At 39.7% G+C, this 23,895-nt stretch overlaps 1 protein-coding gene across 3 annotated transcripts in view; it reads right to left on the reverse strand.

Annotated features, from left to right (window-relative positions):
* Window positions 1-23,895, reverse strand: part of KNTC1 (kinetochore associated 1) — a 75,914-nt gene that overhangs the window by 12,497 nt on the left and 39,522 nt on the right. For 2 of the 3 annotated variants that reach the window (XM_045458591.1, XM_045458590.1), the window contains exons 34-53: window positions 22,230-22,510; window positions 21,215-21,387; window positions 20,675-20,772; window positions 19,868-20,006; window positions 19,290-19,346; window positions 18,631-18,794; window positions 17,501-17,605; window positions 16,722-16,850; window positions 15,739-15,870; window positions 13,961-14,070; window positions 10,027-10,234; window positions 8,590-8,679; window positions 7,094-7,265; window positions 6,948-7,006; window positions 6,378-6,594; window positions 5,281-5,354; window positions 4,785-4,995; window positions 4,555-4,664; window positions 1,955-2,001; window positions 494-572 (exon numbers count right to left, since the gene is read on the reverse strand). In XM_045458591.1, the coding sequence (XP_045314547.1) occupies window positions 494-572; window positions 1,955-2,001; window positions 4,555-4,664; window positions 4,785-4,995; window positions 5,281-5,354; window positions 6,378-6,594; window positions 6,948-7,006; window positions 7,094-7,265; window positions 8,590-8,679; window positions 10,027-10,234; window positions 13,961-14,070; window positions 15,739-15,870; window positions 16,722-16,850; window positions 17,501-17,605; window positions 18,631-18,794; window positions 19,290-19,346; window positions 19,868-20,006; window positions 20,675-20,772; window positions 21,215-21,387; window positions 22,230-22,510 (2,655 nt within the window). The remainder of the gene's footprint in view (window positions 1-493; window positions 573-1,954; window positions 2,002-4,554; window positions 4,665-4,784; window positions 4,996-5,280; window positions 5,355-6,377; window positions 6,595-6,947; window positions 7,007-7,093; window positions 7,266-8,589; window positions 8,680-10,026; window positions 10,235-13,960; window positions 14,071-15,738; window positions 15,871-16,721; window positions 16,851-17,500; window positions 17,606-18,630; window positions 18,795-19,289; window positions 19,347-19,867; window positions 20,007-20,674; window positions 20,773-21,214; window positions 21,388-22,229; window positions 22,511-23,895) is intronic. The other variant, XM_045458592.1, reaches the window with a different exon arrangement.

The raw sequence follows: 23,895 nt of genomic DNA on the forward strand, positions 1-23,895 counted from the left end.
CCTTCTATCCAAGACCTATTTGCCTCCTGGCTCTTTCTCTCCGTTTCTGCCTCAGAACATTTCCACGGGCAAAAGCCTGAAGGCCAAAGAAGTAGTGTTGCCTTTAGGGAAAAGAGAAAGTTTAGTGCAGCTAACATTTAGTGGGGAGGGAGGGAGGGAGGCACAAGCAAAGGGTGAAGTAGGTCCTGCAGGGCGTTGAGACCAGTTGGTTTGGCCCCTGGTATTAGGAATGTTGTCCAACCAGGGAGTTAATAACTTTAAATGCAGATAACCGTGGGAACTGTCAATTGGTTCAGTTTGCCAAACAGGATGTTACGGAAGCTAGCACCTAATAGAGCCTGCAGATACTATAGTCTTGATTACCAAGTAAAATACGCGGTACTTTGAGTTAAATGTGTAAGTGAGCATTATCGTAACCATCCCCTAATGCTATCAAGCATGGTAAATACGCAGGAAGAAAAGGGTAAGCTGAGACTCTGTGTCCAGGGCTTACAGTTGTCGCTGATGTTGCAAACACGAACAGCATTCTTGAACTGTAATCAATCGGGCGAGACAGAAGGAGATACAGGACTCTGGGGAAAAAATATTTTAAATTACATTTGGATTTTAATTTAGTGATCGGTTACCCAAACAACAGACCTTTTGCTGTCCATGGAAAAAGTTACCAGACATCCCAAACATGGGCCTGAAGGATTATGGGTCAAGAACATTTTTGCTTTTCCCCTGAATGGATGCTTATGCTTTTCTTGAGTTGCAGGCATAGCTAAAGAAAATAAATACGATAAATGCCAGGCCCCAGTCTTCTCATCTATAAAACAGCCAATCTCTGATAATTTAAATTCTATTTAAGAAATTAATACAAACTATAGCTGCAAAGTACATTGGATCCTACACATGGAAAATTCTATTTTAGTTCACAGGACCTTGTTAAGTGGCACAATTCAACCTCTAGACTCAGGCCTGACTGGCCCCCCTCCAGAGAAGGGCAAGATGGATGGGGTGGGCAGGGTACCAGGCAAAGGAGAGGGTGGAGCTTTCAGTGGGAAATGGCAGGAAGCTACAAAATTAGCATGAAGTATCCCTTTGGGATCTCCTCGGGATTTTTTTTCTCTTTGAATCGTTTCTCTGTAAGGCTTTCCATCGTGGCTGGTTCAGTTAGACACGGCAGGATGAATCTACCTGTTGCTTAGACAGAGGTAACCCTGTGTTTCAAAGACTAAGGACAAGGTGGGGTCCCCAGGAAAAGAGGACATAGAAGGGGTGGTAAGCCACCTCTGCCCAAACCAGGAGAAATTCTTCTCTTGGGTTTGCCTTTTCACATCCTCTCTGTCAGATCCAGGGCGGACGCAGGGTGTAAGGCTTCACAAGTGACTTGACCTACTTTTGGTCTAGACCAGGAATGGCAAAAAGCTGGCACGCATGTCACCACTCCCTCTCCTGTGCCTGTGCCAAGCATCATTAATGGATTACCATATCCTTTTAGATTTGGGCCCAGATATGGTCAGCAAGCCATGACCAATCAGATTTAGCATGTTAGATGAAGCCAACGTGCCTTCCTTGGTCTCAGTCTTAGGTTAGAAGGGGAAAGGAATGCTGGTGGCCCATACCTGAACCAGCCCAGCTCACGTGGGGGACAGAATACATAGGGGTCTGGGGCCAGAGTCCTAGCCTAGCAAATAAGAATACTCCTTTGTTTGAGGTGCATTCTCTGCTAAAGAACCCTCAACATCAGTAGGGACTCACTGAAGGTTCAGAAATTCTGGATCTTGGTTGTTTATTCCACTGGAGATAGTTGTACATATTCATGGCCATATATCAATGAAGTGATTCTTCTCAGAGACTCTGACCCAAATTATAGGAAGAAAAGTCTTTTCAAAACCAACCTCTGACAGATTTGTTTTAAGACTCCTACTGGGCAACAAGATACAGACAGATCTAAGTAAAGAAAGAGTACCTTCGGAGTGCTTCATCTTCTTGAAGTTCAAATAATTCTGACGGTTTCTTGAAAAAGTGAAAAACAAAGTCAAAAAACTAAAAGTCTGTGGACTATAGAAGCTAACACAACCTATTAGGTGAAAAACCCAATACACAGAATTGTTTACATAGAAGACAGTAGAGTGTAACCCATTACTTTATGAAAAAACTTTTCCTTTCAAAATTAGTTTCCTCACATTATTCAGTCAACAAATATTTACTGAGCACTTACTATGTGCCAGGCACAATCCCAGGCTCGTGGTTTGCCTGAGTGAATGAAACAGATGTTCCTGTCCTCCTGGCGTTTACAGTCACTGGATAATTTTTAAAAGGAAAGGACTCCATGGATTTTAAATGAGTCCTTGAGTAATTCAGTACAGACTTACTGGGACTTACAAAGCAATGTGCAAGGTGCTATGCACAGTCCCAGTTCCTGGCTTCAGGGTGCTTTTGTTCAGTTCCTCGAATTTATGTGTAAGTTAAAACACATCGGTTTCTGAGTCAACCACAGATTCTATGAGGCCTAGATATGCTTCCGTTTCCATTGAAGCACAGTCCTTGTTCTTTGCAAACATTTAATAAATACTTGCTAAATTGGATGCTAAGGGATATAAAAAATAATTAAAAACCTAATGTCATTTCAGTTATAGTATTTGTTGACACATACATTTTTTTTCAAGCATATCTGCCTAGGTGGATAGAGGAAGGCTCCCTAATTGAGTTCTGCCTGAAAACGCAGAAGTACTGCAGAAAATTCTGTGTTGGGATTGCTGAATCCCAGCATAAATGTCAGTGATACTACTTCTAACACTATATGCCTCCTGATGTGATACACTGAAAAAAAAAAACACATTACCTATACGGTATCCTTGCCCAAAACACATAACCTGAATCTAATCATGAGAAACATCACAAGGAGACATTTTGCAAACCAACTGGCTGGCCCCCTTTAAAAACATCAATATCCCATCACAGTAAAATAGACTAGAGTAAGAATCATTAATAGATGCTAAATTGGATTATGTGTGGTAGGGAAAGGAGTTTGAGGAGGAACAAGTTACTAAACTGTCTCAAAACACCTCCCCTAATAGTTACAAAAGGAAATACAGTAACTATGTAATATGGACACTGACAACATCTTAACCAGGTTATTTAAACTCACATCACCTATTCTGGCAAACGGACATCACGTGCCTCCAAATGTCATACCCTGAGAAGCACACGATATCACTTAAGCAGGATTCTGGCCCAAAATGCATCATTAGAATCTTATCATGAGGAAATATCAGACAAACACAAATTGAAGGATAGCTTCTAAAACAAATGGTCTGTACGCTCCAAGAATATCAGGGGTGCCTGGGTGGCTCACTGGGTTAACCGTCTGACTTCAGCTCAGGTCATGATCTCAGTTTGTGGGTTTGAGTCCTGCATCGGGCTCTGTGCTGACAGCTCAGAGCCTGGAGCCTGCTTCAGATTCTGTGTCTCCCCTCCTCTCTGCCTCTCCCCGGCTCTCTGTGTCTCTCTCTCAAAAGTAAATAAACATTAAAAAAAATTTTTTTTTTTTAAAGTCAGGTGTCATGAAAGACAAGGAAAAGCTATGGAACTATTCTAGATTATAAGAGATTAAAGATGGGGCATCTGGGTGGCTCAGTTGTTTGAGCGTCTGACTTTGGCTCAGGTTATGATCTCATGGTTTGTGAGTTCCAGCCCCGCGTCGGGCTCTGTGCTGACAGCTCAGAGCCTGGAGCCTGCTTCAGATTCTGTGTCTCCCTCTCTCTGCCCCTCCCCCACTCATGCTCTGTCTCACTCTGTCAAAAATACATAAACATCAAAAAAAATTTTTAAATAAATAAATAAAAGAGATTAAAGATATGACAAATACATGCAATGTATAGTCTTAGACTAGACCCTGGTCCAGGGGGAGAAAGTTCCTTAAAAGAGCACTATTGGGCCAATTCATTAAATTATAATGTGGACCACAGATTCAAGCCTATGTTTGTACTGTATCAATAGTGTACCAATTTAAAATTATCTAATTTTGATAATTATACTGTGGTTAAGTAAGAGAAAAGCCTTGTTCTTAGGATATACAGACTTGTTAAGGGGTGAAAGGGGATGCCACATACCATTAATTCTCAGACGGTCCAGAAAAATACTATAAATATATATATTATAGGGCAAAGCAAATATGGCAAAATGTTAAACATCAACAGAGTTGGGTGAAGGGTGTACAGGAATTCATTCACACTACTGCAACTTTTCTGTATGTTTAAAATTATTTCAAAATAAAGTTATCACATGAATCTAAGAAAAATAAAAAGTTAATCACATGAATCTAAGCACAGACCACTTCTTTTATACAAGAGTTCATCTGAAATCACCAATTAAAAGGTAAAATAGTGGCAAAACAATATTTAAATAGAAAGAAAAAGGAAATAACCTCATGAAGACTCATCTGATAACAGAAGGTATTAAAAGCAGCAAACATTCCTTGTGTTAAGTCTGAGCTCCTAATCCGAAGGTTCTATCAATGCAGAGCCAGCAGAAAGGACAAGAGAACCTCTCAGAGGACGGACTGACCTCACCAGGCTTTGTGGACGGGCACAGCCACTTCTCCAACAACATGTCCCAGACTTTCTCCAAATTAATTTCGTTAACTTCGGCAATTTCTTTGGCAGCTGCGTGAATATCTAAGATATTCAAAATAAAGAGTTTAAAAAAAGAGAAACCCAAGTTTTCAGTGCAAGATAACTGGGAATCAAAATGACAGTCCTCCCTGAGCAGAAAGATAAATGGTGCTTTGTCCTCACCGGGATATTCTTTGCTGGAGGAATTCTGAATTCTTTGACTTATGCTAGGATGCTCGTACAGACTGACGATGAGATGTGCAGGCTTTCCTATCACTCTTAGATATTCCGCGGTGTTTAGCTTGTGGGCTATGAGCACGGCTTCAGTGCCTGATCGCCGGTACTGAATATGAAGCTTCTTCAACAAAGCCTCTGCTTTTTCACGCGTTTCATCCTTAAAAAAAAAAAAAAAAAAAAAAAAAAAATCCCAAGCAGGGATTCCAAGAAAAGGTCACATTCTAAAACCTCAGGTGAGGCGAAGAATCCATCTTTATCAATCAAGGTCCCTCCCTGCCTTAGTTACATCCTTACATAGCTACACAAATTCTCATCTTCTTTATCCATTTTAGGCATCCAACCCTTAAAGACGCCATCAGCAGGGCGGGATGAGAAGGTGGGCCAGGGAGCACACTATGTAAATGAAAAGAGAGGAGCCTTCCATTGTACAGTTCAGACTCACCTGACATGGGATATTCTGTAGCCATCTCTCAGCTAAATACAGGCAGAATTTCAAGCTGGACATCTTGAAGGAACCTGAACAGATAAAAAAGAGACTTATAAACAAATCATAATCCTTTTAAGATAAATGTATTTTAATCAAATTATCAAGGTTTTTTTTTTTAATACAAGAATGCATACTCAGAGAAAAAACATAATTTAAACAGAAGGATACAAAGTAAAAAGTAAAAGTCCAAAGGCTCCTCTTCAGCTTCTATTCCTTCAGAAGTTTCCCCTGTGTGTGTGTGTCTGTGTGTACATGCACACATTTTAAGCCCAACAGGCTAAGATCATACATGTGGTATTGTCCACTGTTCTGACTTAATATACACCTTGGGTATCTTTCCAAATCAACTATATAGTATTCTATTCTATGCATATGCTCTATTTTTAAAAACAAATTCCTGACAAATGAGCATTTTAAAAAAAGTTATTTTTTAGGGGTGACTGCGTGGCTCAGTTGGTTAAGCATCCAACCTCAGCTCAGGTCATGATCTCACGGTTCATGGTTTCAAGCCCTACGTTGGGCTTTGTGTTGACAGCTCAGAGCCTAGAGCCTGGAGCCTGCTTCAGATTCTGTGTCTCCCTCTCTCTCTCTCTGCCCCTCCCCTGCTTGTGCTCTGTCTCAAAAATAAATATTAAAAAAATAACTAAAAAGTAGTTATTTTTGACTTCTGTTACAACTAAAAACATGGCAGTAAGTGCCTGTGTTTGTGTGCTTATTTGGTTATGCAAGAACATGTAAGGATTCATTACTAGAAGCAGGAGTACCTGTTAGGACGCAATTTCTATTCCTACAGACAAGGTAGAGAACACCCACATCCCTGCACCCTGATAAGCTGCAAGGAGCCTTGCTGACTTCACTGGAGCCTTTCAACATTCAGCAAATTTTAATCATTTCAGCAATGCACCAAGTGAAGAGAAAGGGCACATAACATTTTTAACTACCATCAATAGTTTTAAATGCCTCTTCTCAAAGATAGGTAAGGAGTAAATTTTTTTATTGCAAGTTCAAAATAAGCCGACAATTTCGAGCCCACTTAGAGGAAGAATCCATACCTTCTGGGATATCCTGGGCAAGACTGATGCCAATAGCTACAGCCCACTCTGGGTTAACTATAGACAATAAGTAGGACTCGATGGTTTGAGTGATCTTAGTTATTTCCTTGTTAATCAGTGTTGAGGATTTAGCTTGTGTTAACTTCAGAAGCTTTGGCTTCAGTTTTTTTTCAAAAACATGTTTGGCTGTAGACACATACAGAGTGTCCAAAGAGAACTTCAAAGAGAGGAAAAGAAAAGTTAAGGCTGGGGGCACCTGGGTGGCTCAGTCGGTTAAACATCGGACTGATTTTGGTTCAGATCAAGATCTCATGGTCGTGAGATCAAGCCCTGCACAGGGCTCTTTGCTAGGAGTGCAGAGCCTGCTTGGGATTCTCTCCCTCTCTGCCCCTCCCCTGCCCCCAAATAAATAAACATTAAAAAAATATATACTTAAAAGAAAAAACTTGAGGTTGATTTACATGCTCACCTTTAAGGGTTTTACATGAAAGTAGTACAAAATCCTTCTACAAAGGGTCTGAGTTAACTAGAGGGTATAAACGTATGTTTGACCAAGTCTCAACCCATTACCTTCATTAATTTACAAATTAGGAGCAGTGTTGGGAAAGATTCTTCACTGAGTTCTGTAGCTAAAAAACAAACAAGAAGATTATGATTTGCTTAAGAAAACAAATTTGGGCTATTCAGTAAAATTCGTAAGAAGTTAATGAACATACAGAGAATTTTCCAGAAGTTCTGTGCTGTGCCAAAGAATATTAGGTGAAAAGGCAGTCTAGTTTGGGCAGCTGATGGCAAACTTATCACATGCTCCAACATATACTGATATTCTAGGTCCACCGGAGGAGATATTCTTCTGTATGATTTCAAATGTTTCAGAAGACTCAATGCCTATATTAAAATATAAATGTATTTTCTTATGAGCTTAAACCAATCCTGTTTCTTAATTCTCTAACTTGATCGTATCACAGAATTCCATTCCTGAGATGGTCTTGTTTTCATTAAGAGAACCAAAACCTTTTGTAGTTTTACCTCTAAGATTATCCTTCTAAACCACAATTTATATGATGATTAAAGAAATTATACTCGGAGAAACTAATGGAACCCTGTTATTGGTGGGATTTTTGTAAGTGAGTCTGAAAGTTCCTCATAACCTCTTCAAACAGTCTGAAGGAGATCTCAAAAATACTGGATTTCATTTTAAAAAGGTAGGCAGTAGGTCTAAAATTAATCCTCTATACCCTTACATCTCTTTAGGCTTATATCTGATATTTTGGGTGCTTGTATAATTTTTTGAATCAACCCATTTTCTTTTAATGTTTAAATCCATTTTAAAAAGATACAAAAGCTACTATGACCAAAATTCAGAACAGACTAAGAAGTTACTGAAAGTACTAGAATTGAGCCAGCCCTACCTACTAATATAGAAAGTGGAATCTAACTCTGGGTCCCACATACTACTTCTTCTTTTTTGTTGTTGTTGTTGCCGAATCACAAAAATTTTGCTTTAATTCTTCTAAATTAGTCCTTTAGTGACTTCATGATCTTAGACAAATTTAAACTGCCTCAGTAAAGCCAAAATAGGATTAAGATAAACGATAAAACATGAAGAGCATGAGAAGTATTTATTTCCAGAAAGCATGAGTGGCAGAGGGGCAGAGAGAGAGGGAGACAGAGAATCCAAAGCAGGCTCTGAGCAGTCAGTGCCAAACCCCATGCTGGGCCTCGAACCCACAAACTATGAGATCATAACCTGAGCCAAAGTCAAACACTTAACTGGCTGAGCCACCCAGGCACCCTGAGCGTGACAAGTCTTTTTACTTCTGTATCCCTTTTAAAGAACCAGGGGTACCTGAGTGGCTCAGTCAGTTAAGTGTCCGACTCTTGATTCTGGCTTAGGTCATGATCTCACAGTTTGTGAGATTAAGCCCCGAGGAGGGCTCTCTGCTGACAGTGCAGAGCCTGCTTGGAATTGTCTCTCCCTCTGCCCCTCCCCCACTCACACGCACGTGCGCACGCACACTCTCTCTCAAAACAAAATATTTTTTAAAATCTTAAAAAAAAAAAAAAAAAGAATAAAAAAAATAAAGAGGAACCAAACGAAAAATGAAGCTCAAAGGACAGTCCAGAAAGGTCCTATAGGACCACAATTTTGTTAAATGATCCAAAAAGAGGCAAAAATATAATTCTAAAATCTACGATACGTTAGTTATACCTGACTGATATTAATGTTGGTTATCTTTTCATCAGCTCTTTCTATAACCTTCAGGACCACTTCAATCATTTCGTAGCTGTAGGGATCCAACTGTATAAAAGTAAAAATATGTCAAAACTTAAGATGGCCAGGTTTTATTATGGTCATCAGTACAGATCAAAAATGTAAAATCTCAGTGTGCCATAGTGTTAGATTAGATAATTCTTCTACAAATGAACTGAAATGCTCTTATCTCTAAAATTAGTTGTATCAGGATAAATAAACCTTAAAATGTCTCAGAAGTGATTTTAAAAAGAAAGCTGTTCCTAGGATACTAAAAATCTAGAAAGAATAAATATATCAAGACTTCATAATTTTGTAAGATCTTTAAATGAAAATTCTAGGTCTTCCATTTAAGATGGGAAAAGTACAATAGGAGGAAATGGACATTTTCTTGAAAATTATGTAACTAAAAGTGTGGGCCTCCAAGCAAAAGTTTCTCCAAGTATTCCATTCTGGCTCTAACCACATATTAAAATGCAAAAATTAATTGGGTGGCATCTATATATGTTCATGAAAAGAAAGGAAGTATTCTCTTTGTTCTTTGTTTCTGCCCACACACACCATTACTTTTTTTTCATTTCTTAAATGCCAACTCAAGTCACATGAATAACAACACTGAACTAAGTGGGAAGATGATTTCCGTAGTACCTAGAACTTTTGTGAAAGTCTTTATTAATTTTGGCTGAATTTCAGGAAATACTGAAGTATTTCTTGTAGTCTTACAATCTTCCTTGCCCTTCAATCCACCTTTACTCCCCCAACAAACTACTCCTTGACTTAAAAGTTTCAATTCTCAGGAAGATGTCCTAAGAAAATAATCAGACTAGAGGCCAAATAGGTATATGTATGTATGGAGATATTCATTGTAGCAATATTTAATAGTAAAATATACAAATAACTTAAGTGTCCATCCCTAAAGGCTTGGTTACAGTATGTTTATCCACACAGTGGAGTAATATGTACCTGTCAAAAATGAGATAGATGTATGTTATTGACACATAATGACAATACGTTCAGTGAAAAAAAGGAGAATAACAGAATAGAATATTTAGTCTAAATCAGTCACCAAACTACTAACGTTTTTATCTATGGGAATGGGGTTATAGAAATTTTACTTTTTGATTAATACTTCTCTCTAGTTTGATCTTTTTCAAAGAAGGTGTGCTATTTTCAAAAATCTGAAAAAAAATGCTATTTCTATTTTCAGGGAAAAAGGGAGGAAAACTACTACATTAAACTATATTAAAAAGGTAGAAATCTAAAATTACCAAAATTATAAGTTTATAAAAAATACAGGACTTACTTTTCCAGCTTGTTACTCTATGTACCTAAATTAACTAAGGGTAGGAGGGATGTTTGAAGTGACCCGATACATTCAGTTCCCCATTCATCTACCTTATGCAGTATTCCACTAAGACTGATGACCAGATCTTTTGTGCTCGTCAGTAGAGGAACCATTTCCAGGGCTTTGGCCAGGAGTTTGGGGTGCTGCTGCTTTGCAGACTGTGTGCTCATGTCTCCCTGGCCTTGGCTGGCATTGGTGTTGTGTAGCAGTGTTTCGATGAATAGCTGAAGAGCTGCATCACAGTCCAACTGAAATGTGCTAAAAGAAGTATTCAAATACAGGCTAACTTCTCTCCATGCATGTGTTTCCATACAATTTCTCACTGACACACTCCCATCGAACCCTCTCATTGCCCAGCCTCATTATCAGATCACCAACACATCATCAAGAGTTAACTGCTGTCTTTAAAAAATCAGATCTTGGGGGGCACCTGGGTGGCTTAGTCGGTTAAAGCGTAGGACTCCTGGTTTCAGTTCAGGTCATGATATTGCAGTTCATGGGTTCCAGCCCTGCATCAGGCTCCATGCTGGCAGTGTGGACTGCTTGGGATTCTCACTCTCTCCCTCTCTCAAAAACTAAATACACTTAAAAAAAACCCAGATCTTGGGGCCCTTTGGGTAGCTCAGTTGGTTAAGCACCTGACTTTAGCTCAGGTCATGATCTCATTGTTGGTGGGTTCAAGTCCCATGTTGGGTTCTGTGCTGTTAGTGCAGAGCCTGCTTCAGTTCCTCTGTCTCCCTCTCTGTCTGCCCCTCCCCCACTCACACACGCTCTCAAAAATAAACATTAAAAAATTTAAATCAATCAATCAATCATCAGATCTTGGGGTGCTTGGGTGGCTCAGTCAGTTAAGTATCTGACTCTTGATCTCAGCTCAGGTCATGATCTCACAGCTCACCAGATAGAGCCCCATGTTGGACTCTGCACTGACACCATGGGGCCTGCCTGGAATTCTCTCTCTCCTCTCTCTCTCTGTCCCTCTCTGCTTGCACTCTGTCTCTCAAAATAAAAATAACATAAACTTAAAAAAAAAATCATGGCCATGTAATGGCATAATACTGGGGATAAATTTGTAATAAAATTGAAAATATTTAATAGGGCAATTCCACTTTCACACCCTTCACAAAAAATAGCCAAGATACACATACAAGGATGTCTGCTGCAACAACTGTTTGTAATATTTAAAAACTGAGAGCAATTCAATTATCCATTGAAAAGGGGCTAAATAAGTTATTCATACAAAGGAATACCGGAGTTCAAGAGATACAAAGAAAAGCTATATGTACCGATCTTATAAATATACTGTTAAGTGAATGATGCATGCTATAAAATAGTTTGTAAAATATGATTCTGTTTGTGATAAACCTAAAGAATGCATGTTTTTATATGCATAGGGGAAATAAAGGAACAATATAGGCGAAATTCTTTAAACGGTGATTATTCCTGAATGGTAAGATTATATGGAACTTTGATTTTAATATGTTCTATCTTATTAGAAAAATAATAAAGATTTAAAAAATAAGAATGAAATGGAGCTATTATGTGTATTGTGCTAAGTGAAATAATTCAGAGAAAGACAAATACCATATGATTTAACTCATGTGGAATTTAAGAAACAAAACAGATGAACATATGGGAGGAGGAGAAAAGAGAGAGGGAAACAAACCATGAGAGACTCTTAGAGAGAACAAATGGTTGATGGAGAGATGTGAGTGGGAGATGGGCTAGATGGGTGATGGATATTAAGGAGGGCACTTGCTGGGGTGCCTGGGTGGCTCAGTCAGTTAAGCATCTGACTTTGGCTCAGGTCACGATCTCATGGTTAGAGTTTGAGCCCCGCATCAGGCTCTGTGCTGACAGCTCAAAGCCTGGAGCCTGCTTCAGATTCTGTCTCCCTCTCTCTGCCCCTCCCTACTTGCACTCTGTCTCTCTGTCTCAAATAAACGTTAAAAAATATTAAAACAGGGGCACCTGGGTGGCTCAGTCACTTAAGCGTCCAACTTCGGCTCAGGTCATGATCTCAAGGTTCTTGAGTTCGAGCCCCGCATCGGGCTCTGTGCTGACAGAATAACAAATATCAAGAAAAGCTTTAAGTAGGACCATTAAAAAAATGTTTTTGTTTATTTGTTTTTGAGAGAGAGCATGAGTGGGGTAGAGACAGTATTTTAAAACCAGTCACTTAGAGGCGCCTGGGTGGCTCAGTCGGTTAAGCGGCCGACTTCGGCTCAGGTCATGATCTCACGGTCCGTGAGTTTGAGCCCCGAGTCGGGCTCTGTGCTGACAGCTCAGAGCCTGGAGCCTGTTTCGGATTCTGTGTCTCCCTCTCTCTGACACTCCCCCATTCATGCTCTGTCTCTCTCTGTCTCAAAAATAAACAAACATTAAAAAAATTTAAAAATAAATAAATAAATAAATAAATAAAACCAGTCACTTATTATTTGACCTTAAGTGGGTCACTGAATATGGGTTTGTTTTCTCATATATAAATTGGTACTAATATGCAATAAAAATGTAAAAATTAAATGATGGTGCATGAAAGCACTTTGAAACTAATAAAGTGACAACAAACTGATCATCCTATTTATTAGATAAACATCTGAGATATTATTTACTCCTACTTATCACAATAACTGTTATCTATAAACATTTAGTTTTAGTTTTAATTACTTGTTATTTTAAAAAATTCTCCCTAAATCATATTAAAAAAAATTTTTTTTAATGTTTATTTATTTTTGAGAGAGACAGAGCACAAGCAGGGGAGGAGCAGAGAGAGAGAGAGAGAGAGAGAGAGAGAGAGAGAGAGACAGAGACAGAGACAGAATCCAAAGCAGGTTCCAAACTCTAGCTGTCAGCCAGAGCCCAATGCAGGGCTGAAACCCATGAACCATGAGATCATCACCTGAGCAGAAGTCAGATGCTTAACTGACTGAGCCACCCAGGTGCGCCCTCCACACTTTTCTTTCAATAAGAAACATCATTATCCTTTTTTTTTTTTTTTTTTTTTTTTTTAAACTTAAGAGTTTATTTATAAGGGCGCCTGGGTGGCTCAGTCGGTTAAGCATCTGACTCTCAATTTCGGCTCAGGTCATGATCTCACGGTTTGTGAGTTCAAGCCCCACATTGGGCTCTGCACTGACAGTGTTAAGCCTGCTTGATTCTCTCCCTCCTTCTCTCTCTGCCCCCACCTTACTCTGTCTCAAAATAAATAAACTGTTTTTAAGTTTATTTATTTTCAGAGAGGAAGAGAGAAAAGTGGAGAAGGGGCAGAGAGACAGAGAGAGAGAATCCCAAGCAGGCTCTGCACCACCGAGAGAGAGAGAGAGAGAGAGAGAGAGAGAGAATCCCAAGCAGGCTCTGCACCACCGAGAGAGAGAGAGAGAGAGAGAGAGAGAGAGAGAATCCCAAGCAGGCTCTGCACCACCAGTGTGAGGCTTGAACTCAAGAATCGCAAGATCATGACCTGAGCTGAACTTGGATGCTTCACTGACTGAGCCACCCAGGTGCCTCTAAATCATACTTTTCATTACATCTTTTTTTTTTTTCTCTCCATTATATCTTCATTTAAGATTACTTTGCCCCTATGTTGAGCTGATTTAGAAGTTCAATTGCTCATAACAATACTCCCAAACTTTCCTATCATGGGAATCATCTGGAACTCCTATTACGGATCAGATTTTGGGGCCTGGCCCAGATCTGCTGAGTCAGAACCACCAGGAAGGGGCCCAAGAATCTTTATTTTTAATCAGGAGCCCCAGGTGATGTTCAACATGAGGTAAGTCTGGAAAACACTTAACCATGAATTTAAAAGGTGATAACCTAAGAGAATGTAATCTGGTTTTGGATTCACTTAGTTTGGAGATTAAAAAAAACATCCACAGTCCATAGACTGCATGGGATAATCATCTTTATTACTGTGTTCTTTCAGTAAGGAGTACCAGTTTGTTAACCTAATAGTAAAAATACCACTAAAGTTTAAAGAGTTACCAGCAGTATTCCAGAATGAGGCTTGTGTCCATATCTATATTCTCCACAAGAGCTTTAATGAGGTCTTTCTTGGTGAGAAAATGTTGCCTGAAAACCGGCTGGAAAGAAATCTAGAAATAAAAAGAGCAAAACAAAAACCCCAATAAAGTGAAAGGTATTAGAATAAGGACACCATGGTGATTTGCCTTTTTACTATCCTTTTTTGTAGAGAAACATTTTTCTAGACTCCTCTAACCCTTTTTTATCCCCCTACCCAACTTGACCATCATTCTGAGATTTCAGGTATATTTGGCTATGGGCCCCAAATCTCTTAGTCAGGTTACCCTTTGGTTCTTCATGAATTAGTTGTTAGCAATAACCAGTCCCATTTCTACATTTGAACTAGGCTTCAAAACACATATCCTTTATGTAGTGATCACATTCCTGATAAGCCTATTTGCGAGTAACATAAAATGTTTTTTTTTTTTTTAATTTTTATTTATTATTTTTGAGACAGAGAGAGACAGAGCATGAACGGGGAAGGGTCAGAGCGAGGGAGACACAGAATCTGAAATAGGCTCCAGGCTCTGAGCTGTCAGCACAGAGCCCGACGCTGGGCTCGAACTCACGGACTGCGAGATCACGACCTGAGCCGAAGTCGGACGCTTAACCGACTGAGCCACCCAGGCGCTCCAAAATGTTTTAAAGACATAGCGTCAAGAACACAGTTTTGTTTGTATTTACAAAGTGAAAAATGACTTTTCCCTAGGAGTTCATAAACTTCAGTATACCTGTGTACACACTGATGTTATCTTTTTAATTTTTAAATATAAGTTTACTTATTTTGAGAGAGTGAGCGAGAGAGAGAGAGCACACAAGCAGGGAGGGAGCAGAGAGGGAGGGAGAGAATCTCAAGCATGCTCTGCACTGTCAGTGCAAAGCCTGATGAAGGGCTCGAACTAACAAACCATGAGATCATGACCTGAGCCAAAGTCAGATGCTTAACCGACTGAGCCACCCAGGCACCTTCACGTTGACTTATCTTCCACCAAACAGCAACAGAAAAGTATGAGGCTAAAGGCTAGGTCTGAAACAGCTTATATGTTAACTAATCCTAGATATAGTTCTATCAGTGGGAAAGCTAAGTAGAAAAAAATGTCAAGCCTCAGGGGTGCATCTGGGTAGCTCAGTCAGTTAAGTGTCCAACTCTTGATTTCGGCTCCGGTCATGATCTCACGGTTCATGGTTCAAGTCCCACACCTTTCAGTGCAGAACCTGCTTGGCATTCTCTCTCCCTCTCTCTGTTTGGGATTCTCTCTCCTTCTCTCTCTGTCCCTGCTCTGCTCTCTCGTGTGCGTTCTCTCTCAAAAATAAACATTAAAAAAAAGTCAAGGGCACCTGGGTGGCTCAGTCGGTTAAGTGTCCGACTTTGGCTCAGATCATAATTTCACAGTTCGTGAGTCTGAGCCCTGCATCGGGCTCTGTGCTGACAGCTCAGATCCTGGAGCCTGCTTTGGATTCTGTCTCCCTCTCTCTCATCCCCTCCCTCACTCACATTCTGTCTCTCTCTCTCAAAAATAAACAGACGTTAAAAAAAAGTCAAGCCTCTTCTAAATTTTCTTAAAAATACAGAAAAGAGGAAAAGAAGCAAATGGTCCTTATTTGTTTGAAAACACTAATGTGTATATTTAATATAACTAAAATTTATGAGTCTACAACATATATCCTCTCCCCAAAGAAGAAGACTTTAAGATTTCCTGGGGAAATCATCAGAATGGGTCAAATTTGATGGTACTCACACCAAGAATACTCACACCAAGTTTGCCAAGACGAATACCCCACTGAGCATCAGTACTGAGTTCACGGAACTTAAGCTCTGTTTCTATTTCCTGATAGAGGCTGGCCAGCTGAGAGCCCACCAGAGATATTGCCTAAAAAATTAAAATAGAATTAAAATTCAATCACAATAGAATATGTTCTAACACCTTTTGGATGAAACCCAACAATAAAAATCATAACCTTTCTTTGTGATAACAGTGTGGAATATTACATATTGCTTCATACACACAGTCATTATTGATATAATAGGTCATTCAGCTTTTATTATGATGCCATAAATGTAGTCTGGCTTTCCTTCAAAGAAAAGGCCAAATTCTGGTTATCCTGAAAATAAAATCCCCACAAAAGGCAAATTTTAAAACAAACATCAAAGAGAAATTCTGCATCTGCTAACCTTGTCCAACAAAAAAGACCTGGCTCGTGGGTCTAAGGTTTCAAATACACTTCAGATATAGTAAATGTAAGAAGTGAAGGTCTATGGCGACATACAGATTTAAGAAATAAAAAATACCCTAATTCTTTGGGTTGAGCAGTGCTTATGACCCGCATATACACTCACTGGTGTGTCAGTAGTCAAGGAAAAGCTGTTAGAAAACAAGAGAGTTGGCTCCACATTTCTTCTGCTAAATCATTAAGTGGCAAAGCCAACTTCATTTTTTCCCCTAAATCTCTTCATACTTTAAGAAATGATTGGGGCGCCTGGGTGGCTCAGTCGGTTAAGCGTCCGACTTCAGCCAGGTCACGATCTCGCGGTCCATGAGTTCGAGCCCCGCGTCAGGCTCTGGGCTGATGGCTCAGAGCCTGGAGCCTGTTTCCGATTCTGTGTCTCCCTCTTTCTCTGCCCCTCCCCCGTTCATGCTCTGTCTCTCTCTGTCCTAAAAATAAATAAATAAAAAAAAAAAAAAAAAAAAAAGAAATGAAGCTGTGCTTGCGCAGGCCATACCAAAATTTTGTCGTAGTTCTGCCACGCTTTATCTATGAGCTTCCAGAGATTTTCAAACACTTCTTTTTGGGGTAACAGAGTGCAGTAACCCAATGCCAAGTCAAGATCCACCAGGCGACAATTAAATACCTATTGGAAGAAAGCATCAAGAGAACATTCTTTACAATCAAAATAGAATTTGGTCTCTGAATGCTTATTTGTCACCAAATTTAATTATAACCCCTAAGAAAGAACAAGTGTTTCGTGAAAAGTGATGTAGAGTAACTTGGTTCCAACTTGTCTGCTTAGTTTTAACATCCTTTATCATTATCATAAACTTAAGGAAACAACTTGGACAGGTTGTATATAGCACAGAACCCTTACCTTCTTCTCCCTGACAATCCCATCACTTCTCTTTAAGCCCCAATATGCCCTCCCCATCCTCATTCTTTAAAAATTTTTTTTTTTCAACGTTTATTTATTTTTGGGACAGAGAGAGACAGAGCATGAACGGGGGAGGGGCAGAGAGAGAGGGAGACACAGAATCGGAAACAGGCTCCAGGCTCTGAGCCATCAGCCCAGAGCCCGACGCGGGGCTCGAACTCCCGGACCGCGAGATCGTGACCTGGCTGAAGTCGGACGCTTAACCGACTGCGCCACCCAGGCGCCCCACCCCCATCCTCATTCTTATCCTGAGATATCAGAAGCAACTAGAAGAGAGAAAAGGAAAAAAAAAAAAAGAGAGAGAGAGAGAGAGAGAGAGAGGGAGAGAAAGCAGCTTACCAAGAACGGATACTCACTTTGTGCAACAGTGTTGTAGCGTTTCCCCTGATAAATGTAACAGCTTTCTCTTTCAGTTCCATAACAACATGCCTTGATTTAACTAATGTGGCCTCTCCAAACAACTTTTAGAAAAGAACAAAAGAATTGTTAGGTCTACTATCTATGTGTCATTTTGAAAACTCTTCTTAAACATTAAGGAACTTTGAAAATTCATCATTATATGCAAAATGTGCTGGCATTTAATCTATGATGACAGAATGCTGCAGCTAAGGGGGGAACTGACTGGGAAGGCACAAAAAGGAACCTTTTCAAATATTCTATACCTTGATTGTGCTGTTGGTGACATGGTGAATACACTGTTGACAGACTTAAAATGTGCAATTTTGAAAGCAATACTTTACTTAAAGTTAACTTTGGGGCACCTGGGTGGCTTAGTTGGTTAAGCATCTAACTCTTAAATTCAGCTCAGATCAGGGTCATGGGATTGAGCTCCACATCAGGTTCCGTGCTGAATGTGGAGCCTGCTTAAGATTCTTTCTCTCTCCCTCTCTCTGTCCCTCCCTCCACACTTGCACACTCCCTCTCTTTCAAAAAAAAAATGTATATATATATATATAAAAAGATAAAGTTAATTTTGTAAAAAATTGTTATTTAACAAACATAAACAGAATAGTAGAAGTGATGCAATTCTCTCTGATTCGCTTCATAAGCAAGTTATCAACAGGTACTTTGTCTTCTAGAATCTTTTCAATGATGCTGTCAGGTTATAATTATAATAATTTAGGCTACAGTAATACAAACAACAGATAGAGTTTTGACCTAATGTGTTCACTGGGTTGGGAGTAAAAAGACATATCACTGCAACTTAAAACCTCAATTGAATGATTTCACCTCCCTCAGTCTGCTTCCTCATTTGCAAAATGGAGACTCTCAGGGCTGTTGTCAAGACTGAATATGAAAAGTATGTAAGTACCTTGAACCACACCTGAATCTCAGATGCTCAACACATGTTTCCTAAATCTGACAAATTATCAACTTCCTTGTTCCAGAGCCAAATGAGAAAATGTGGACTCCAAATCCCTTTGTTTGGTGGTGTATTTGTATCTATATTCCTCCAAAGTGAAAGCATTTGTTCTCAGAACTATACCTTTCCACTCAGACTGGCATCCATGAAGCTTGATACAGAGTGCTGAAGACAGGTACCAAATGAACCAATGACAAATCTTAGGGCCAGTTCCCACTGGCTAGATTCTTGCAGGTTCTGGAGCAATGCCGAGATGGAATTTATAATAGGTAAAATGAGGTTGTCTCCTGTGAAATGATAAAAGTACTTCATTTCAGTAAAAGTATTTTAATATTTAGATTTTTCAAAGAAATAAAGATCATAATTATTGAAAAACTGTTTTCAGGGACAGCCAATGTTTTCAACGTAGGTAACTATCATAAAATTGGTTCTTAAAGCTAGTAAATGAGAGAATTAACACGGACTTTATTTAAACCAGAAAATAACCAAGTTTGATGATAACTGATCTATTTTGAGATGCTTAAGTCATTAGCTGGAAAAAAAACAAAAAACAAAAAACCACTTCTCCGTGGGGAAAACCAAAATTTATGAACAGATTCGTAAGTTAATGTTACAAGCCAATGACAGTCTCTTGACCTTCTGGAAGAGTAACACTGTAATAGTCATAATTAAGTGCATCAAGAACATTAAGTCAGACTTATATTCAAGATTTCAAGGAATTTCTGTTTTTCTGTTGTTTATAAAATTGTAATACAATAATGTATATTTCTGATGTCAAGTACCTTCATTAATAGAGCGGTATGGTAAACTTGTAGAATCCAAGGGATGTCTCTTGCTTTCTACAAAAAAGAGTGAAATATGTTAACAGTAAATAAAACAACTTGCTTGTAGACCACATATTCCAAGAAATATTTAAATATTATGCTATTAACAAATAATGTTCTAAAATAATCTGCTACTTAAAAAAAAAAAAGGGCACTTAAGTATATACAGAAAAATACATACGTTAAATGTACAACTTGATGAAGTGAATACATTCACATCCCAGAACCCAAACCAAGAAATAGAACCTTACCAGTACCCAAAACTCTCTCTTCCCCCTTTCCAGTCATTATCCACCCTCAAGAGTAACCATTCCCCTGACTTCGGACAGCACGGCTTCTTTATAGCCTGTCCTTGCACTTTACGTGAATGAAATCATATAGTATGACGTGTTCTTTTGTATTTGGCTTCTTTTGGTCAGCATTGTGCCTGCGAGATTCACCATATTGCCATGTGCAGTCCTAGTTCCAAACCTCCACACTTTAAAACTTGCATAAAGCAGAAATACATAGAAAATAACAACACAAGTGACATTTACCAGCCAGAGGCAGAAGTGACGCAATCAATTCATAAATAACAGGCAGCACCATCTGTGACTCCAGAACTATCCCATCTTCACTGAAGAAGTCACTGTAAGACCACTCTTCATATGGATCTTTTTGAGTTCCAAAGGAAGTCTAAATACCAAATCACAGAAAAGACCCAAGTAAATACACTCCAAAACACAAATATCATCTTCACTAAGCAGAACCCAGAATCAGATGTACTAGAGCCAAATGCAGTTTGGATGGTCAAATACAACTGTGTAGTCTGCTTCCTCTGGGTAGTCTGTGGCTTATGATAATGCCATTTTAAATTAAACCGTTACTCTAAGATAAGGACAATGTCCAGAGATGCCTTTTTTGAGGCCCAACATTTCAAAAGATAGGGCAACTTAAAGCCAATAAATGTCACTGAAAAAGAGGTTTCATGCCCTTGAGTTTTCCGGTCTAGAATAAGAAAACATAAGAGGTAGGGGCACCTGGGTGGCTCAGACAGTTAAGTGTCTAACTTCAGCTCAGGTCACGATCTCATGGTCCATGAGTTTGAGCCTTGCGTCTTGCTCTATGCTGACAGCTCAGAGCCTGGAGCCTGCTTCGGATTCTGTGTCTCCCCCCTCTCTCTGCCCCTACCCTGCTCTCTCTCTCTTTCAAAAATAAACATTAAAAAAATAAAAAAAATAAATTTAAAAAACCCACAAGAGGTAGATTTGATATTTTTATAAACTATACAAGTGATTTAAAAGTGGTTCATAATGGGCGGGCAGGGATTTGGTTTAAGAAAAAGAAATTTAAAGGCAATTTACTTTCATTAGAATTCCACAGTCATCCATTTGGCACTGTCTGGAAAGCTCTACTGCTGTTAATGTATATTTACATAGTTCTAAAGCATCTAGCAAAAAATCTGAAAGAAAATGGAGAAAAATCATTACACTAATATTCCACGTGTTTGGAATAATGAAAACAATCTTTTAATAATTACCATTCAAATTCTAAAGAAGGCCACAAGATAGAACGGTTTCCACACAGCTTTGACTACCCTCAATAATGCAGTTTAAATTTTTACATAAGCTTGGCTGAGATGTAACCTCATATGTGGAGAGGCAAGGAACTTCACAATCCCATCAAAGTGATTATTATCAACAGTTGGAAATGACATTGTTAATATCCGTAAATATTTTGAAACAATATTCCCCATGGAGAATCAATTATGACTGGCTCTTTGTAAAATGGAGAGAACGATCTTTTGTCTTTATGGCCATGTCCAATTGTGAAGAGACAGCACACGTGGGAGATCCGTGTGAAATGAGACACAGAACACAAAACTATATTATACACCCTGTCACCTGGGCTGCAGATGGTGGCAGCTTGGCAAGCTAGAGCATGTATTTCAGAAGGAAGATTGAGGCCCACGGGTGTTGCCATTGGAATGTCATTAGCCAACATGTGACAAAGCTTCTGACACGTCAAAAACAGCAACTTCCCAGTGTCGGCATTGCGGTGATACTTAAACAAGTCTCTGGAAAAAAGGAAGTGTCAAAAGTGAGAATACTTGGAGCAAAAGCAAATGCATTTGCCTTTCTTGGGTTAATATATGAACACTACCTCTTTAAAAAGGGGCGCCTGGCTGGCTCCGTTACATGTCTGACTGTGGCTCAAGTCATGATCTCGTGGCTCATGAGTTCGAGCCCCGCATTGGGCTGTGTGATAACAGCTCAGAGCCTTGAGCCTGCTTCAGATTGTGTGTGTCTCTCTCTCTGCCCCCGACTCACGCTCTGTCTCTCTCTCTCTCAAAAATAAACATACATTGGGGTGGCTGGATGGCTCAGTCGGTTAAGGGTCTGACTCTTGGTTTCAGTTTAGGTCATGATCTCACGGTTGGTGGGTTCGAGCCCTGCATCGGACTCTGTGTTGACAGTGTGGAGCCTGCTTAGGATTCTCTCTTTCCCTCTCTTTCTCTGCCCCTCCGCTGTTAGTGCTCTCTCTGGCTCTCAAAGTAAATAAATAAACTTAAAAAATAATGAAAATAAACACTAAAAAATAAATAAAAAATAAAATCTCTTTAAAAATGTTTTTATGTCATCTAATGTGCTTTGTCTTTTAACTTATTTGGGACATTATTAACTGTCAGAGGGCAAGGCAACCTAAATTCCATGGTTAGATTACCTAACGACTCACATCATGTGAGTTACCTGCCTGCTATGCTACCATTTTGTGACCTAAACTAGGCTCTGAGGGCGAGAAACCAAGAATGATATCCATGCAAATGAAAAGGTCACTGGCCTAACCCTATTACCAAAGAAGTCAAGGAAGCATGTGTTCCTTTCAGACAAGCTATGTGTGCACGGGGCCGGGGCTCACCTGCATCTTCTCAGCGCTGCTTCCAGGTTCCCATGGTTTAAGGCTCTCAAGGTCAGCTCGGCCTCCCGCTCTTGTGTGGACACGTGCAGGGTCAGCGCCTGTCTGTGCAGCTTAGACTTGGTGCTCGGGCTCTTGTCCTCGGCAGCTGGAGGCTCTGCAGAGCTCTGGGATTTGTGTTTGGTCTGTGTGACTTCGTGAGCTCTGATGTACTGTTCACGGAGCTCTGAGACCAGGGCACTGTTGCTGTAATCTCCAAAGGACAGGAAGACCTCGAAGTTCTCCTAGGAAGGCAAACAGGACAGCGTGCCACATCTGCTCACTTCGTCTGTTGTTAAAAACCACTGGCGAGTCTCAAATCTCTCCTTATTCTCCCTCAAAGACAATTCCCATGTTAATTAAGAATTTAAGACTTTATATTTCAAGTTATGAAAATAATACTATAATAAGTTTGCAAAATAGGAAAAACCATTTTAACCCAAGGATTTTTTCTTTTCCTTTTTTTTTCAATGTTTATTTTTAAGAGAGAGAGAGAGAGCGCGAGAGAGAGTGAGCGAGAGCAAGGGAGGGGCAGAGAGGGAGACAGATAATCCAAAGCAGGCTGCACACTGACAGCCGACAGCCTGATGCGGGGCTTGAACTCATAAACTGCAAGATCACGACCTGAGCCGAAGTCAGACGCTTTAACCAACTGAGTCACCAAGGCGCCCCTTCACCCAGGATTTTCTAAATGTCAGCACTATTGACACCATTTCTTGGTGTCAGATCATTCTTTATTGTGGGGAATCCTTGAATAGCAAAAGTGACAGAATTAAGTATTAGGTTTGGGTGACTGAAGAAACCAGCTTTGCTCTTTTTTGTAAAAATTCCTTTTGGCTGCTAACTCCAGACTTAGAATTTATTTTTTTTACTCGATTAAAAAAAAATCCCACTGAGGCCCAGGGAAGGATACCAAGAGGCAGTGAGATCACCTTCTTCTCCCCCTCTTCTTCTGGCTCTCCTCCCTCCCCTCCTCCTCTTCTCCTCTTCTTTCCCCTTCTTCTATTTTTTTTTAAGTAATCTCTACACTTAACATAGGGCTCAAACTCACGATCCCAAGATCAAGTCACGTGCTCTTCTAACTGAACCAGTCAGGTGCCCCCTAGACCTTCTGTTTTGATGCAGTACTCTACAGCAAGGTTTCTCAATCTTGCCAGATCCTTTGTTGTGAGGGCTGTCCTGTGCCCTGTAGCAGCATCCCTGGCCTCTACCTGCTAGATGCCACTAGCACCCTCCTTCTACCACTTGTGACAATCAAAAACTATCAAAACTCCCTTCACAGTGCCAAGTACTCCCTGGGAGCAAACACACCTGAGCTGAGAACTGGTTATCCTAATAAGCAGTGACCATTTCCTTGGTATTTCTTTTCAGTTTTCTTCACCAGCATTTTGTGGCTACATGGGAAATTTCATATGTTACCTTCTCCAGTTAACACTATGGCATTTCTCCTTTCTCCTGTCATTACACAGACTTCACAAATATTATTTTGGATGCCTGCATAACTTAATCTATGGTGCAGTTATTTATAAAATGTAAAATTTTGAAACTGAGGCTTTTCCCCCAAAAATATTAGTTATCTTTCCCAAAGGGGATGCATCATGTAGAAATACTTATTTATAAAAATAAATAG

The sequence above is a fragment of the Leopardus geoffroyi genome, chromosome D3 (assembly GCF_018350155.1).
Source record: "Leopardus geoffroyi isolate Oge1 chromosome D3, O.geoffroyi_Oge1_pat1.0, whole genome shotgun sequence".
Lineage (NCBI taxonomy): Eukaryota > Metazoa > Chordata > Mammalia > Carnivora > Felidae > Leopardus > Leopardus geoffroyi.